The 14,152-nt window shown below is 43.2% G+C and overlaps 1 protein-coding gene across 1 annotated transcript in view; it reads left to right on the top strand.

Annotated features, from left to right (window-relative positions):
- Positions 1-437: 437 nt before the first annotated feature.
- The window catches only part of ank2b (ankyrin 2b, neuronal), a gene marked incomplete at its 5' end in the record, with an annotated part of 116,473 nt that continues 102,758 nt past the window's right edge, over positions 438-14,152 (top strand). The window contains one exon of the mRNA XM_084043510.1: positions 438-569. Within this exon, the coding sequence (XP_083899636.1) occupies positions 438-569 (132 nt within the window). The remainder of the gene's footprint in view (positions 570-14,152) is intronic.

Raw genomic sequence — 14,152 nt, 5'->3', positions numbered from 1 at the left:
TCTCTCTCTCTCTCTCTCTCTCTCTCTCTCTCTCTCTCTCTCTCTCTCTCTCTCTCTCTCACACTCATGTCATCCTCGGTTTTCCACGGAGTGGGTTGTGACCAGACACGCAGACGTTCCTAGTTTCAGTGGAGAGAGAGAGAGAGAGCTGGTGGGTTAGAGGCACAGTCAAGCATAGCGCTGTCTCTGTCCTCTCTCTTCCCATCCTCGTCTGTATCTGTACCTTTTGTTTTGCGCAGAGCAGTGGGAGCAGGCAATTTGTCCTTGGACAGAAAGTCACCTGGCCAGCAGGGAGAAGCTTGATCCTGTAAGCTGGCTGACTGGCTAGTGTCTCTCCCTCTTGAGGGGGGATCTTGCTGAGGAGATCCCTAAAAGGGATCCAGGTGATAGCGTTTTTGTTTACCTCGCGGAAAGGTGAGAAGTGAAAGAAGGCAGCCATGGCGCATGCCGCGGCCCACCTTAAGAAGGCCAGGATGGTCGAGGTGGAGCAGGCTCCGGACCTGAAGGCTCTGGAGAAAGCCAAGGAGAGGAGGAGGCGCTCCCGGGAGAGGGCTGAACGCAAGCGCAAGGTACCGGGAACCCTGTGAGACTCACTGTGACATCACCATCCCACCCACCTGCTTTCTCCGCGTCTCCCTTCCCACACACTCTTCTTGCCATCCATCATTAGAGAACGGGGAGGATTTAAGAATAAGATGCATCATTTCACCCTAATCGTCATGCCATCTCTGTGACACCAACTTCATCTTTAACCTCAGTCATCCATGACCGCAAGGCCAAGAGTCCTGTCTGAGCTCGCCTGATGTCACCCGATCATCCGCTGTCCATCTCCCCATCACATCACATGAAGCTTAATTACCCGCAACACTTCAGGTGTGGGTACACTCATCAATCATCATAACCAACAGTCTGTCTTACGCTAGGTTGCCATCATCACCACCACCACTATTCTGTGACCATCTCTACAAATGACCAGCCTCGACCCACTTTCTCTCTCTTTTGCTGTCATCACAAGTCACTTAACCACATGAACCCTAGTGTTCCTATTCTGGGGTGGACATTTCCCCAAAATTGCCGACCCACAAGCTCAGCATTGTGTACTTTTAAATGGGTATTTTCGCCGATGAGATTTGGTGTAGAGGGGGAAAAAAGTGTTTATAGGTGGTTACGGTTGACCTTTGCCTATTCTGGTGTTTATTTTGAAGCACATTCAGTCTATGCCTGTGGTATGACATGTGCTATATAAATACGTTTGACTTGACTTGATTCTAAACTAAGCCAATTTTCTTGTGGTGTGAACTCATGGTGTCACTATGTCACTACATTCATTGACATGATACAGTAAATGGCTGACATGTGTCAAGCGCATTTCGCCATCAGTGTGTCGCTCCCCAATCTACCCTGCACAGTTTTAATTTAACCTTGAAAGTGTTGCAATGCACCCGTAAGGGTCTGAACGTGTGAGTAAAATTAACACCCTTAAAGGGACATTTTCTTACTGTTTCAGAGTTAAATTAACATTCCGGATTCTACTGAAAATGAAGCTATAAAAATACTGGAAAAGTGCCCCACTGCCCCAAATCGTTGCCTTCCATAGCACACTTGGGCACTCCTTGTTCCTAGTTCATGTACCTGCAAAGGTATCCTCTTGTATTGCAGTGCCAGGCAGCAAAACGCAGTGCATCTCAGCACTGCGTTTGCTTCAGTAGCACTGCTGGTCCATGGATGCAGTGTCTGTATCTTTATGCGACAGCTTCTCATTGTCCTCGCATTGTCCTTGTTGTGATAGACAAGTGCATGCTGTGCTGTTGCTGTTGCAGGGTTTTGGGAAATGTTTTTGGCTAACGTGTCTTTGGCAGGAGATGGATGTGCGCTTTCTGTTCACAATCAGGGGTAGCCATGATATTGCACCACAGGATAAAGCAGACAAGCTGGGATTTTGTGTGTGTGTGTGTGTGTGTGTGTGTGTGTGTGTGTGTGTGTGTGTGTGTGTGTGTGTGTGTGTGTGTGTGTGTGTGTGTGTGTGTGTGTGTGTGTGTGTGTGTGTGTGTGTGTGTGTGTGTGTGTGTGTGTCTCTGTGTGTGTGTGTGTATGTGTACACGTGCACACTTGTGTCTTGCTTTAATTTGTACAGTGGGGTGTCACTGTACCATGTCATTTTACTACACACAGTCAGACACACTCAAAACTTTCACTGCAGTTTTAGGCAAATCTTATAAATAACAAGGCAAGAACTAACACTGACACAACGCTGATGAAGGCTTGACGCCGAAACATGTACGTTGCTGTCTGCTCTGCAGTTTACCATGCCAACTTATATATATATATAAATAAAAGTGCCTTAAAGGACAGTTCCGTGAGTGCTGGTATTCTCTTTAATACAGAGATTTATTGTAAAGGAGCTAACACTGCCCACAGACTATAATAAAGGAATTGACAGTGAGAAAGTTACATAAGCTGTACAGTCAGTTTGAAGCACTAAGGTTGAATGTTGTCATGAAGTTAAAGGGAGACAAATCTCTCCCCCGGCTCACCCAGTCTATGTGTCGAACTGTCCTTGAGCAAGACGACCCCTCCCTGGGCGCTAGTGCCCACTGCTCCTGATAGTTAAGATGGGTAAACGCAGAGGACAACTTTTCACTTAATGTGCAAATATACTGTGACAAGAAATACCCCAAAGGAGTGGGGACTAAATTGGATCAGTGTGACATCATGGGTTTGGGGAGCAGGACAAACTCAGTCCTCCTTGTGGCTGTGAGTTGGCATGTAATACAGGCCATCTTTAGAGTGCAGGCAGTAAAGTGCTGTTGACATTAACCACATTAACACTGGTGTCCCTATTTTTGGCAGATTAAAATCTTCAAATGCTTTAAGATATTTGATATTTGTCACACATAAAAACATTTGGGCTTAAATAGTTAAAAGGACACTAAACTTTCCCCCACACTGGTATTATTGTTGACCGAGCAGGCAGAGAGATTATCACATGGGATTATTGGTCCTCCAAGCATACCCATCTTGTACTCTCTCTCTCTCTCTCTCTCTCTCTCTCTCTCTCTCTATCTTTCTAATGGCAGATGTGCTAAACACACACACACACACACACACATCCACAGAGAGCTAAGAGTGATTAATCGATTCCATTCGCCAAATTGTCTGCCAAGCACCGAAGGCAGACATTATACATCACATACTCGCTCACATATGAACACACACACACACACACACACACACACACACACACACACACACACACACACACACACACACACACACACACACACACACACACACACACACACACACACACACACACACACACACACACACACAGTCTAACAAGTCCACATGCTTTATCGCCAGCAATCAACTGCTACACAGACAAACAATTAACCTCATGTAATTGGTGGTCCAGTAGAAACTACAAGGTCAGGATTGAAGTATTATGAAGTGGTTCAATGGTCATGACCAGGACATGCATATATGAAATTCAATATACATCATTACCAATAATAAAACCGCTTCTCCCCCCACCGGATCATTCATAATCTCTGTCCTCTACTTCCAACATGTCACCAGAAAGGCACTTTGTGCCTTTCTGGTGACATGTTTGATGCATACTCTCCAGAGACCTTTTAATTCCCAGAAATTATAGCTTGAAAGAATCTCCAGGCCACGCACCCTGGATGCTCTCTAAATGCAACCACAAACCCCCACCCACACACACATTCTCCCACATAGTCCATTCTGCCATCCTACCATCCAGGAGGATTTACACTTGTGCTTTTTGCTGTGGAAAGTGATGGATTAATATCGTCTAGCAGCATGTGTGGTTTCAGCGTCACTCTCTGTAGGGTCTGCAGTAGGGTTTAATACCGGGATTCCCGGGATTCGGGAATCCCGGTATTTGCATTTATTTGCCGTCCCGGGAATTGAAATCGGTTCCCGGGATCCCGAAGGTTGTTTTTTCTTGTTAGAAATTACTACTAATTAGTAGAAAGGCCTATCTACAGCGCGGAGGAATAACTATTATAATTAGCCAAGTTACTTGCCAGGACAGGGTCCCATCGTCCCGTTTTGAACCAATATGGGACGCACTGAATTTAACAGTAATGAACAAAATAAAACACAAGGAGAAAGCCAGTAAGTTTGTCGTAGGAGTCATAGGATCCAGGTTGGACCTCCTATGCCATATGTTCAGTCTGCGCAGCTCTGTGCTGCTACGCAGTGTTGGGTGAACGGTAAACAGAAGACTTGCCCCAAAACACATCACCCCCATTTCTTTTGCAGACAAGCGGTTCTTATTCTTGTATTTGTTTTACTGAGGATAAGGTTAGGAATATAGTTTTACTGAGGGTAAGTGTAGGAATAAAGTTAGGTGTTGGCACCGTTTTACTGAGGTAACGTTTAAGAATAAGGTTAGGTTTAGTTTAGGCATAGTTTACTGAGGTTACGTGTAGGAATACCAGGTTAATACCGCCGGATTTGCCTCAGGGCTACTGTGTTTTGGGGCAAGCGTGTTGCCACGAATACGAGCACAGAGCCTGGGTATTTAGACCGATGATAGCTTAGTAAGCCTACTAACTCCACCACATCTCCAGAACTGAAGGGAAAACGCACGCTAAAGTCAATGCGTTACGGTTAACAGCACAACACATGGTGGTCTGTCTGAACAATCAGAATCCCCAAAACAAGAGAAAACAGTCCCGTAACGTAACGTCACGTCACGTCAGAAACACAGAACACCGCAGCAGCAGTGCCGGTGTCGCACAGGTGGCTACCCCAATCATCTCCCAATATAGTATATGGAACATCTTGTTCTAAATCTGATCAATTTGATCATTTTCGTGCATATTTAATAGCAAATAGATAGGTGTCAATGCTTACTAGGAATACAGGATAGGTGGGCACAATAGGGACATCTGGGCACCTCTGTGTAAAATTGGCTATTTAAAGTTGTTCTGTGCAAATTTCCAAAAAACGACTTTTAGCAGCCTCTGCTGGTCATTACCGTCACTGCAGGCCGTTCGTTTATCCTCTGTTACCCAGAATTCCATTCGTTTTCACCGGAAGACGGAAGTGTTTCAAAAAGCGTTCTTTTAATTGTTTTTATACGATCTGTGGATCGTTTCTCTTAGCCAGTGGAGCTTTAGTTACCGTGAGCTGTGTTTTCTTTTTCTGTTTTTTTTCGTTCTTCAAATCATACAATCTCTTAAAATCAGCGTGAGTTTCCTTTTGTTATTAGCGCGGTAGTTCCTGGCCAAACAGGAAACCGGCGCGGTAGTTCCTGGCCAAACAGGAACACGGTGGATTTCCGCTTCCTTTTTCCGGCCAGCTGACGTAATTTCCGAGGGAAAGTCATGCTCGACAGCGTTCAATAGAAAATATATAAATAAAAGGCTTTCGGAGGTGAAATTCATGGAGTGGGTGTTGTGAAACATTTGCCACTTACAAAAGATATACAATTTAACTTTAGTTTTACTGAAAACGTTACCTAGTATTACTTTAAGTATCTACATAAAAATGCATTTTAGTGGTAACTTTTTTTTTTTTTTACCCTTTAACGGGAATTCCCGGGAAGCCCGGGAAAAGGTCTGAAAATTCTCGGGAATTAAAATTAGCTATCTCCCGGAAAATATTAAACCCTAGTCTGCAGTCGACACAAACATGTTATGTGATTGTTTCTTTAATAAATAATATTACAGTTGCAATGCATGTACACACAGCTTTTGTTAACCCATGCAGTTAGTTTTTTCAGCCACTGTGAAAAAAACTCGCTAACTGTCAAACACATGCTCATCTATGATATGTTAACAATGTAGAAGCCATGAACCATTGCAGTAAACTCAACAGCCATTGTGTCTTAATGGACACAGACAGGTCAGCACCATAACATTTATGATACAGCAGTAGAACAGTATGTTCTGTGGTCAGTACACCTACATTCTCTTGGCATTAGGAGATAAAAAGAGGCAGGATATGCTCAGTCCCCACAATTCTTGATTCTTGAACAATTGCTGGACCAAAAAAGCGAAAAGTAAAAAAGGCGCTGTAATGTCCGCACAGGCGCACACATCATATAATGCTATCCCGTTTGTTGAATAATCACCGGACTGCATTATACTGTATACTGAGATCAGATAAAACGCATTATGACAACAGTAGGTTCTGTGGTCAGTAAACCTACATTCTCACGGCTGTGTCAGACACTCTGCACTTCTGTCCCTTTCTGCCTCTCTTACTCTCTCCCTCTCTGACGATGTAAACATACATCTCTGGGGAATTTGGCATGCATTGCTCCGTGTCTAAGCAACCATCACATCTATATATATAACATAAGGCAAGGCTGAAGCGGGCTAACTGTATCACCACAGCTTAGCGTGCCTGTATGAATCACCATGGGGTGTAGGGGAGGACCAGTGAACAGCATCCTGCCTCCATCTGTGGGTTTTGGCCTGTTCACTGACCACGGATCAGCTACTGTACTGCCAATATACCATAACTATTTCATCTTGTATTTAAAGACATTAACTCTAGACATCAAGGTCTTTATTAGCCTGTGGCCCTCTCCAACAATCAGTAAGACTGTAAAAGTGTTAAACACAGGCCAGCAGATCATTTTCCTTTTGGAAATGTTATATATGTTATATGGCGATGTTATATCATCTCTGTTGGGTGGAAACCTCATATGTCCAAAACTATTACTTTTCAGGTTTCAACTTCAAAATTGCAAAAGTAGCAAATCTATGAGCTTGCAGATCTGCTACTTTTGATGCTTTTGTGTGACGCTGTAGTATGATCAAGTAGGGGATTCATTTACGAAAAAACACAAAAAGTAAAAATATGGAGAGAGGTTTCTGCCCGACAGCAATGATATACATTTTGGAAATGGTGTTTGAACACCTAAATCTGCCCTGCCCCCAACATTTTCCATACTCAAGGCTGTGAAGTCAGGAGTGGAAGTCGTGCTGCTTCTTGACCACGCTACTCCACAAATACAGGGACACTTATGTCATCAATACATTTCATTTTATATTTAGAGAGGCTTCCAGAGCATCGCAAATATAGCTGCTTTTGAATGCTGTACATTTACAATGTGCATTTATAGGCCAATAATGTACCAATTACAGTCAATACAATATGTGCAACTAGCAACTTCCTCCGCTTGTCATTTATTGGGCAGTTTGAACTGATCCATCCCACTTGCCTTTTCTGAACTTTCTCATTTTAAGTTATTTCCATATTTATATAGAAAAGCAACTGATATTGCTGTCTACATATGGCGTAGTATGTAAATCTGAAAAATCTGAAGTTCTTGCATTATCTGTTACCCTACCTTCAGTACATTTTTTACACACTCAAGTGAAATGTATTAGTGTGTACTTTGCCAATTTGCAATAGTTTTACACACAATAGCAGCATCTAATGCACTGCAATGTATGCAGAAAAAAAATGTATGCCACTGTCTGTCAATTTTTCTGTCAAAACAGTTGCTTGTTAACTGGTAGACTTATGGCTCTGGGATAGAAGAGTTCAGTTCACTTGTGTTTACAGCCTTTTTAACCATATGAAGCCGTAACTATTCTGGGGGGGAACATTCACCAAAATGTGTAGAGAGAAAAAAGGATGGGCCCCCTGCAGGGACTCCTGTCAACGAAGTATATAGACCCTGGAGGAAACTTCAGGTGTCAGCAACGGCCGTAAGCATGAAACACTATAGGTGGGGAGGCACACAACAGTTCAGAAAAAAGTGACCCATTTTATATCATCTGACCTCTCCTCTTCTCTGCTTACAGAGCATGCTTACTTTCTCGTATTGCCTCCACTTGCCTTCCCTCTCTCTATGTACAGTATTATGGGTTTTCAGCTATACTGCGGTGCCATTTTGACAACTGCAGTCATCTTCTCTGCATACTGAATATATAGAACATGCCAGTATACTCAGCTGCCTCTGTTCTCGCATGTATTATTATCGCTCTCTCTACCCCCCCCCCCCCCCTCTCTCTCTCTCTCTCTCTCTCTCTCTCTCTCTCTCTCTCTCTCTCTCTCTCTCTCTCTCTCTCTCTCTCTCTCTCTCTCTCTCTCTCTCTGTCTCCGTCTCTCAAACACTCACACTTACGGTATTCCCTTGCATCCTCTCCTTTCTCCTCTGCTATCTCTCCCCTCTGTCTCAGCAGTATAGAGGTGGACAGCATCCATGCATGAAATGAGCATTCACCCGTTATCTGTTAAGCTGACTAATGCTTTATTTATACCTCATCGTGCGACGGTGTCGCATGTCGAAAATACCTGATCTGTAGCTATAGCTATAGATCGGCTAGTAGATCGGCTATTTTCAGAGTGCGATACGGTCGTACAACTAAGTAGAAGTCAGGCTTAACACTGTACACCCTATGACTTCACACTTTCTATCCGCCTCTCTCCATGCCTGCACTGTCCCCCCTACACACACACACACACACACACACACACACACACGATGTAGGACCATAATGAGACAGGGATCTCTGTAGTGTTCAGCCCAGGGAGAAGCACCTGTCCCGGGCAGAGGGAGCAGACGGTGTTGCCCAGGTTTTGGAAGAGAAGGGAAGATGTCCTTGGCGAATTGTTGGCACCATGAATTATGAAGCCTGTGTTCTGTGTGTGTGTGTGTGTGTGTGTGTGTGTGTGTGTGTGTGTGTGTGTGTGTGTGTGTGTGTGTGTGTGTGTGTGTGTGTGTGTGTGTGTGTGTGTGTGTGTGTGTGTGTGTGTGTGTGTGTGTGTGTGTGTCTGTGTGTGAGCAATGTAAGAATGATGTCCCTCATTCTTACATTGCAATGGTAGGACAGAAAGTTAACCATATTAATCCTGGCATCCGTTTTTTGGACATGTTAGTTCTTACTTGATGGTAGGGCATTATTATGCATTATTAAGAATAGAGCAATAATATTATGAATACTATTACAGCTCTACTAAATTAATGTTTTTGTTTTTTTTTCATGTCTTGTCCCAAGACCTTTCCCTTACAGGGTCATCAGACATCAAACATGTATAATTACAGTATACAAAGTTACATTCACTTTGTTTACTTGCCAACACTCACACTCAACACTTCTCAGTAACTGAAAGCTGCTTAACAGGCACATTTTTTACAAGAAAACAAAAACAAAACAATCAAGAGCCAAAATAGAAAATATAATGTATATGTTTTCAGTTTTTCACTTATCCAAAGCTTGCTCCATGTATTCAGTAAATGCAAATACCTTGTGTTCTCTCTTGCGTCACTGAACCACATCTACTGTTATCCGCAGAATAGAAAATGCAGAGGCAGTTATCTTGACCATAATGCAGACTCATTGAGAACAAGCTCGTCTTTCTCCTTTCTTTCTTGCATTGAATTACCTGGTTTCACTGACCCAGGGGGGCTGCAGTGCTACAGATAATATACACAATGAAATCCTCACTGTTAATTTAGTGTAACAAATGGACCCAGTCCAATTTTACACTTTCACTTTTAAATTAATACTTAGGATTTTGCAGTGCACAGAGTCCAATTGAAATGAGGTGAACCATTATTTAAGTTCCCCTTATCTGCTCCTTGCCTGTGTGTTTCTCATTGTTTCTCCGTTTCTTTCTTTCAATGTCGGCCTCTCTCTCTGTCTGTCTCTCTTTCTCTACAGTTCATTTCTATAATATGCTTCATAACTTGAATAATCTGGTCTCTATGACTGCAGTCCATCTTTTGTGTTTGTCCTTGCAATGGGTTGTTATTGTGGTTTGTGTTTGACAAGCAGTCCATTTCTAGTCATGGCCATTATAAAGCATTAGTGTAAAACATTATATGATGGACTGATACATTAAATACACAGACTTTTCCTGAGTGCAACCCTCTCCTTTTATAAAAGTTGATGCAGTTTATATGTCTACGACATATAAGGTTTGTCCCAAAGCCCAGCAATTCACCATGCTGTTTGTTTTCCATAAATCATCGTAACTTAAGTTCACCAACATTAATTCCACTGTCACATATAATAAAGACTTCAGGCTCTATCCCAGGGTAGTGTTTGTCTAGCAACAGTGACAATGACATTGGTATATGTACAGTGTCTTAAACAGTGGGAACCTTGATAATACAGGCTTTCAACAGTGAATATAAGAAGTTTTATGTACTAGCATCAATGAATATATGAATGAATGAACCTTAAATAAGTCTCACAGCAGTTATCCTCAACAGGCATCTGTCATGGTTCTGTATTGTACATCCTAGTAGTCCATGTGCAAGTACAACACCATAGGAGTCAGTCATCCTAGAACAGAACAGAATGGAGATTGGCTGTGGAGCCATACTGGCACAAAGGACTGTCCAAGTGACTTTGTGGTGTGCGTGAGGGGAGTGCTCCTCATCATAGTGGGGATGAGACGACTTTATCAGGATTGTGTTGAGCTTCTTCCTATCCGCAACCTCTCTTCCACAACTCTCCAGTTCAACTCCTACAGAGCTAGCCTTCCTCGACAGTTTTTCCCTCGTGTTGATGTTAGCCCACTGCAACATAGAGGACACTGGCTACTACTGTACATACTGGTAGAACATCTGCTGCAGCCTGTTGCACACATTGAGGTACCTGAGACTGGAAGCACAGCTTGCTCTGTCCCTTCCTTTAGAGGGCCTCAGAGTTGCCAGTCCAGTCCATTTAAAAAAAAAAATAATAATGTTGGAAATGAAGAACAGGGGATATTTATTCGCGACCCATAAAAATTGCTCCGAGTCCCGAACCACGGTTTGGGAAACAGTGCTCTACGGTATCTCCTCCCTCTGCCAGGGCATTACATTATGCGTCTCCATCTCATCCTCCTGCTCACTGACTCTCCATCCATTGTTACATGTACAGTAATCTCTGATCACAGCCAGACGCTCGGATGATGCAATTTGCCATGAAACGTTTGTGTAATGAAAGATAATCTCTCGCCCTTCTGCCAGTCTATCTCTCTTTTTGGTCTCTTTTCCCCCGAGAATCTCTTTTAACCCTGTGGATTATTGAACAGAATATTTGCACACTAGTACGTCCTCTGGTGCACTCTGGTGTAGCTGTACTTTAATACTATAGTGACATCTGGACTGGAGCCATGGTTTGCGTGTGACCTTTATGTTATCACTGGAGAGAATTCATACTGCAGACGCTTTTGCCCTCCATTGGAATTCTTGACTTTTATAAACTGGAAAATTGAAAACCTGTTTTAACCTGTTTTTACCTGCTTGTAGTTTGTTTTAGTTTACCTTGTGGAATTTGGCATTTGCCCTTTTCCATCTTAATTTGTTTACCCTCTATACCAGCAGTTATCAGCCACTGGAGTAGTGTGGTGGTGTTTACCTGCACGAAATCTGTGTATTTCTTTTTTTGTTTTGTTTGTTTGTTTTGGTAGACAGGGACGTTTTTGGAAACTAAAACAGTGAAAACACCTAAATACAGTGAGAGGGCAATGTGTTTCTGCAGGTAAACACCACCGCACTACTCCAGTGGCTAATAACTGCTGGTATAGGGGAAATTATGGGTCATTTTTTTAATAATTGTTTTGTTATGTAAACATGGGGCAAAATGTATGCCTTTAACCAATTTAAACCTGGCGTCCCTATTTTGGACACATTTTCAAAGAGTATAAACAGCTGTACTACACAATTGTTGTGTGCTACACCCATATACATATACTACAAAGTATAAAATAGTGATGACATATAATAGGGCGACATTATGTTAGCTTGTCTTTTTGGCAAGAGATACCAATGTATTATGGAGTATTAAGGCTTTAGTGAATTAAATAAATTATTTACAACCTATAAATTCACATGTGGATGTGATGGATGGATGGAATGTTGGTTGGAATGGATGTTGTTGCTGCTGTTTGGCCCTGAATTGAACTGGGATTGACAAAATCCCAGATTAGAGGGTTTATAATTTGGTTGCCATGGGCGCACCAGTTCAGTTCCAGTACCAATGCCATCTCTGTGGAGACTCGGGAGACAATAAGAGAATAAAGGGAATAATGGTTTGGACAGTGGACACTGACCAGACAATTGTTGCGAACGCGGAAGGAGGCGCGCCTCCGCCCAAGTGGAGCTTACTATGAAAGTCTGCTCGGCTTGTGTGTCTGTCTGTCTGTCTGTGTGCAGTGCACTGCCTGGGTGCGGCCGACAGAGTGCGCCAGAGTGCAGCTACAGTCAAACACACACACACACACACACACACACACACACACACACACACACACACACACACACACACACACACACACACACACACACACACATCCGTAAATACACAATATTTTCGAGCTGCGTTCGCTTCCAGCGTTCGCGCGTCTTACTTGTCACTCAGACTGTACTCATAATTGTTTATCTGTAGTGGAATAGCGTTTCTAGTTGCAGTTGTTGCAAGCCACTCTGGATAAGAATGCCAAGGTTCAAGGTTTCTTTATTGTTACATGTGGGGAGGGTACACAAGAGTAAAGTTATTATTGTTCCGCTTTCCTCAGACATTGTAGCACCAATAAATAGTAACACTGGCTTCCTATAATTTATGCACCATCGTATACGTCAAAATAGCAGATCCTGTAGCTCACGACGCATCGCATCATGTACACACAGGGACTCAGCAGTGATAATTTGATTTCAGACTACAGGAAGAGGTGTGATATTGGTGTTGCTAGTTGCTACCTGAACTGTGTGTGTGTGTGTGTGTGTGTGTGTGTGTGTGTGTGTGTGTGTGTGTGTGTGTGTGTGTGTGTGTGTGTGTGTGTGTGTGTGTGTGTGTGTGTGTGTGTGTGTGTGTGTGTGTGTGTGTGTGTGGGGGGGGGGGGGGGGGGGTGGGTGGGTGGGTGCGTGCGTGTCCACTCTACCTAGATAAGCAGTGACTGTAACATATTATACCCACTATGAAACTACATAGTACAGTTTTACTGTCTCTAATTAATTATCTCTCCCTCCCTCTCTCTCTATTTCTATCTCCCTCTCTCCCACTCCGTTCAAATCTCTATCTTGTTTCTCTCTCTTTCCCTCCCTCCCCTTCATCTTCCAGAGAGCTCTGTGGGTGTCTGGTCTTCTATTTTCAGCACGTCCAACATACATCCACGTCTCTCCTCTGCTCTCTGTGTGTGTGTGTGGGTGTGTGTGTGTGGGGGGGTTTAGTTTGTGATGTCTTTGCTAACATCCCAAATACCCCTGATGTCGTTTTTGTTGACACCTGTCACAAGGAGGCTCTGATTCTGGAGGTGGGCTGTGTCTTTGACCTATACATGAACCAGGCTTTCCAAGATAAGCATTCTAAGTACCAACCACTACTGGGAATCATAACAAACCTTGGGTACAGATGCAGATTCTCTGTACTCATATTTGGAAGCCTGGGCCATGTATATAAGCTGACGACGAGTGGCCTGGCAATCGCTGGCATGACAAAACGCGAAGCCAAACAACTTGCGAAATATTGCTTTGTTTCAGCTGTTAGGCAGTTTGTCTGTGTGGAGGAGAAGGTGTCATGTGTATCCTTAGGGACCATGAAATATCAACCCTGTTATATTTGTCTCCCTGTAAATTAATTGTAATTTGTGGATTCAAATAAAGAATTAAAATGTGTGTGTGTGTGTGCGCGTGTGTACTCCTCGTTCTTCTACATTCATGTCCTTCATCACCATGCTTATGGAGGTTGCCATAAGCACTCCACAGCCAGTAAATACGTGTGTGACATTGTTGTCATTGTGATGCAGATCGGCCAGGAACATAATGTCATTGTCCTCGCTGTGCCACGTCACACCAATTCAATTAAACAGAGCTGCTTTAATTTACCCTGCTGGAAGTGACCTAGCACTATCTTTGTACCGGCAGGTGTGTGTTTTTCTGACATCTCACTTTGCCCATTATGGCACCAACACATTGAAAGCATCTTTTTGAAGAGCATTCAACCACTTAAACCATGTATACTTTGTTGACCGGCGTGGTCCCTCAGGGGTCTGTACTTGGTCCCTCCTTGTATAAATCTCTTCGCCAAAAATAGGTGATCTACAAGTTCAGAACGTGTCACAACGCAATGCGTTGTGACCTTGCAGATCTGCTATTTCTGCCATATGTTAGCATATTCTCGCACAATTTCTGCCTATTATGATATGCCCAGAATAGGGAAGCTAC

Source organism: Gymnoscopelus microlampas (assembly GCF_963454915.1).
Source record: "Gymnoscopelus microlampas genome assembly, chromosome: 19".
Classification (NCBI taxonomy): Eukaryota; Metazoa; Chordata; class Actinopteri; order Myctophiformes; family Myctophidae; genus Gymnoscopelus; species Gymnoscopelus microlampas.
This window is presented reverse-complemented; position numbering and strand designations above follow the sequence as displayed.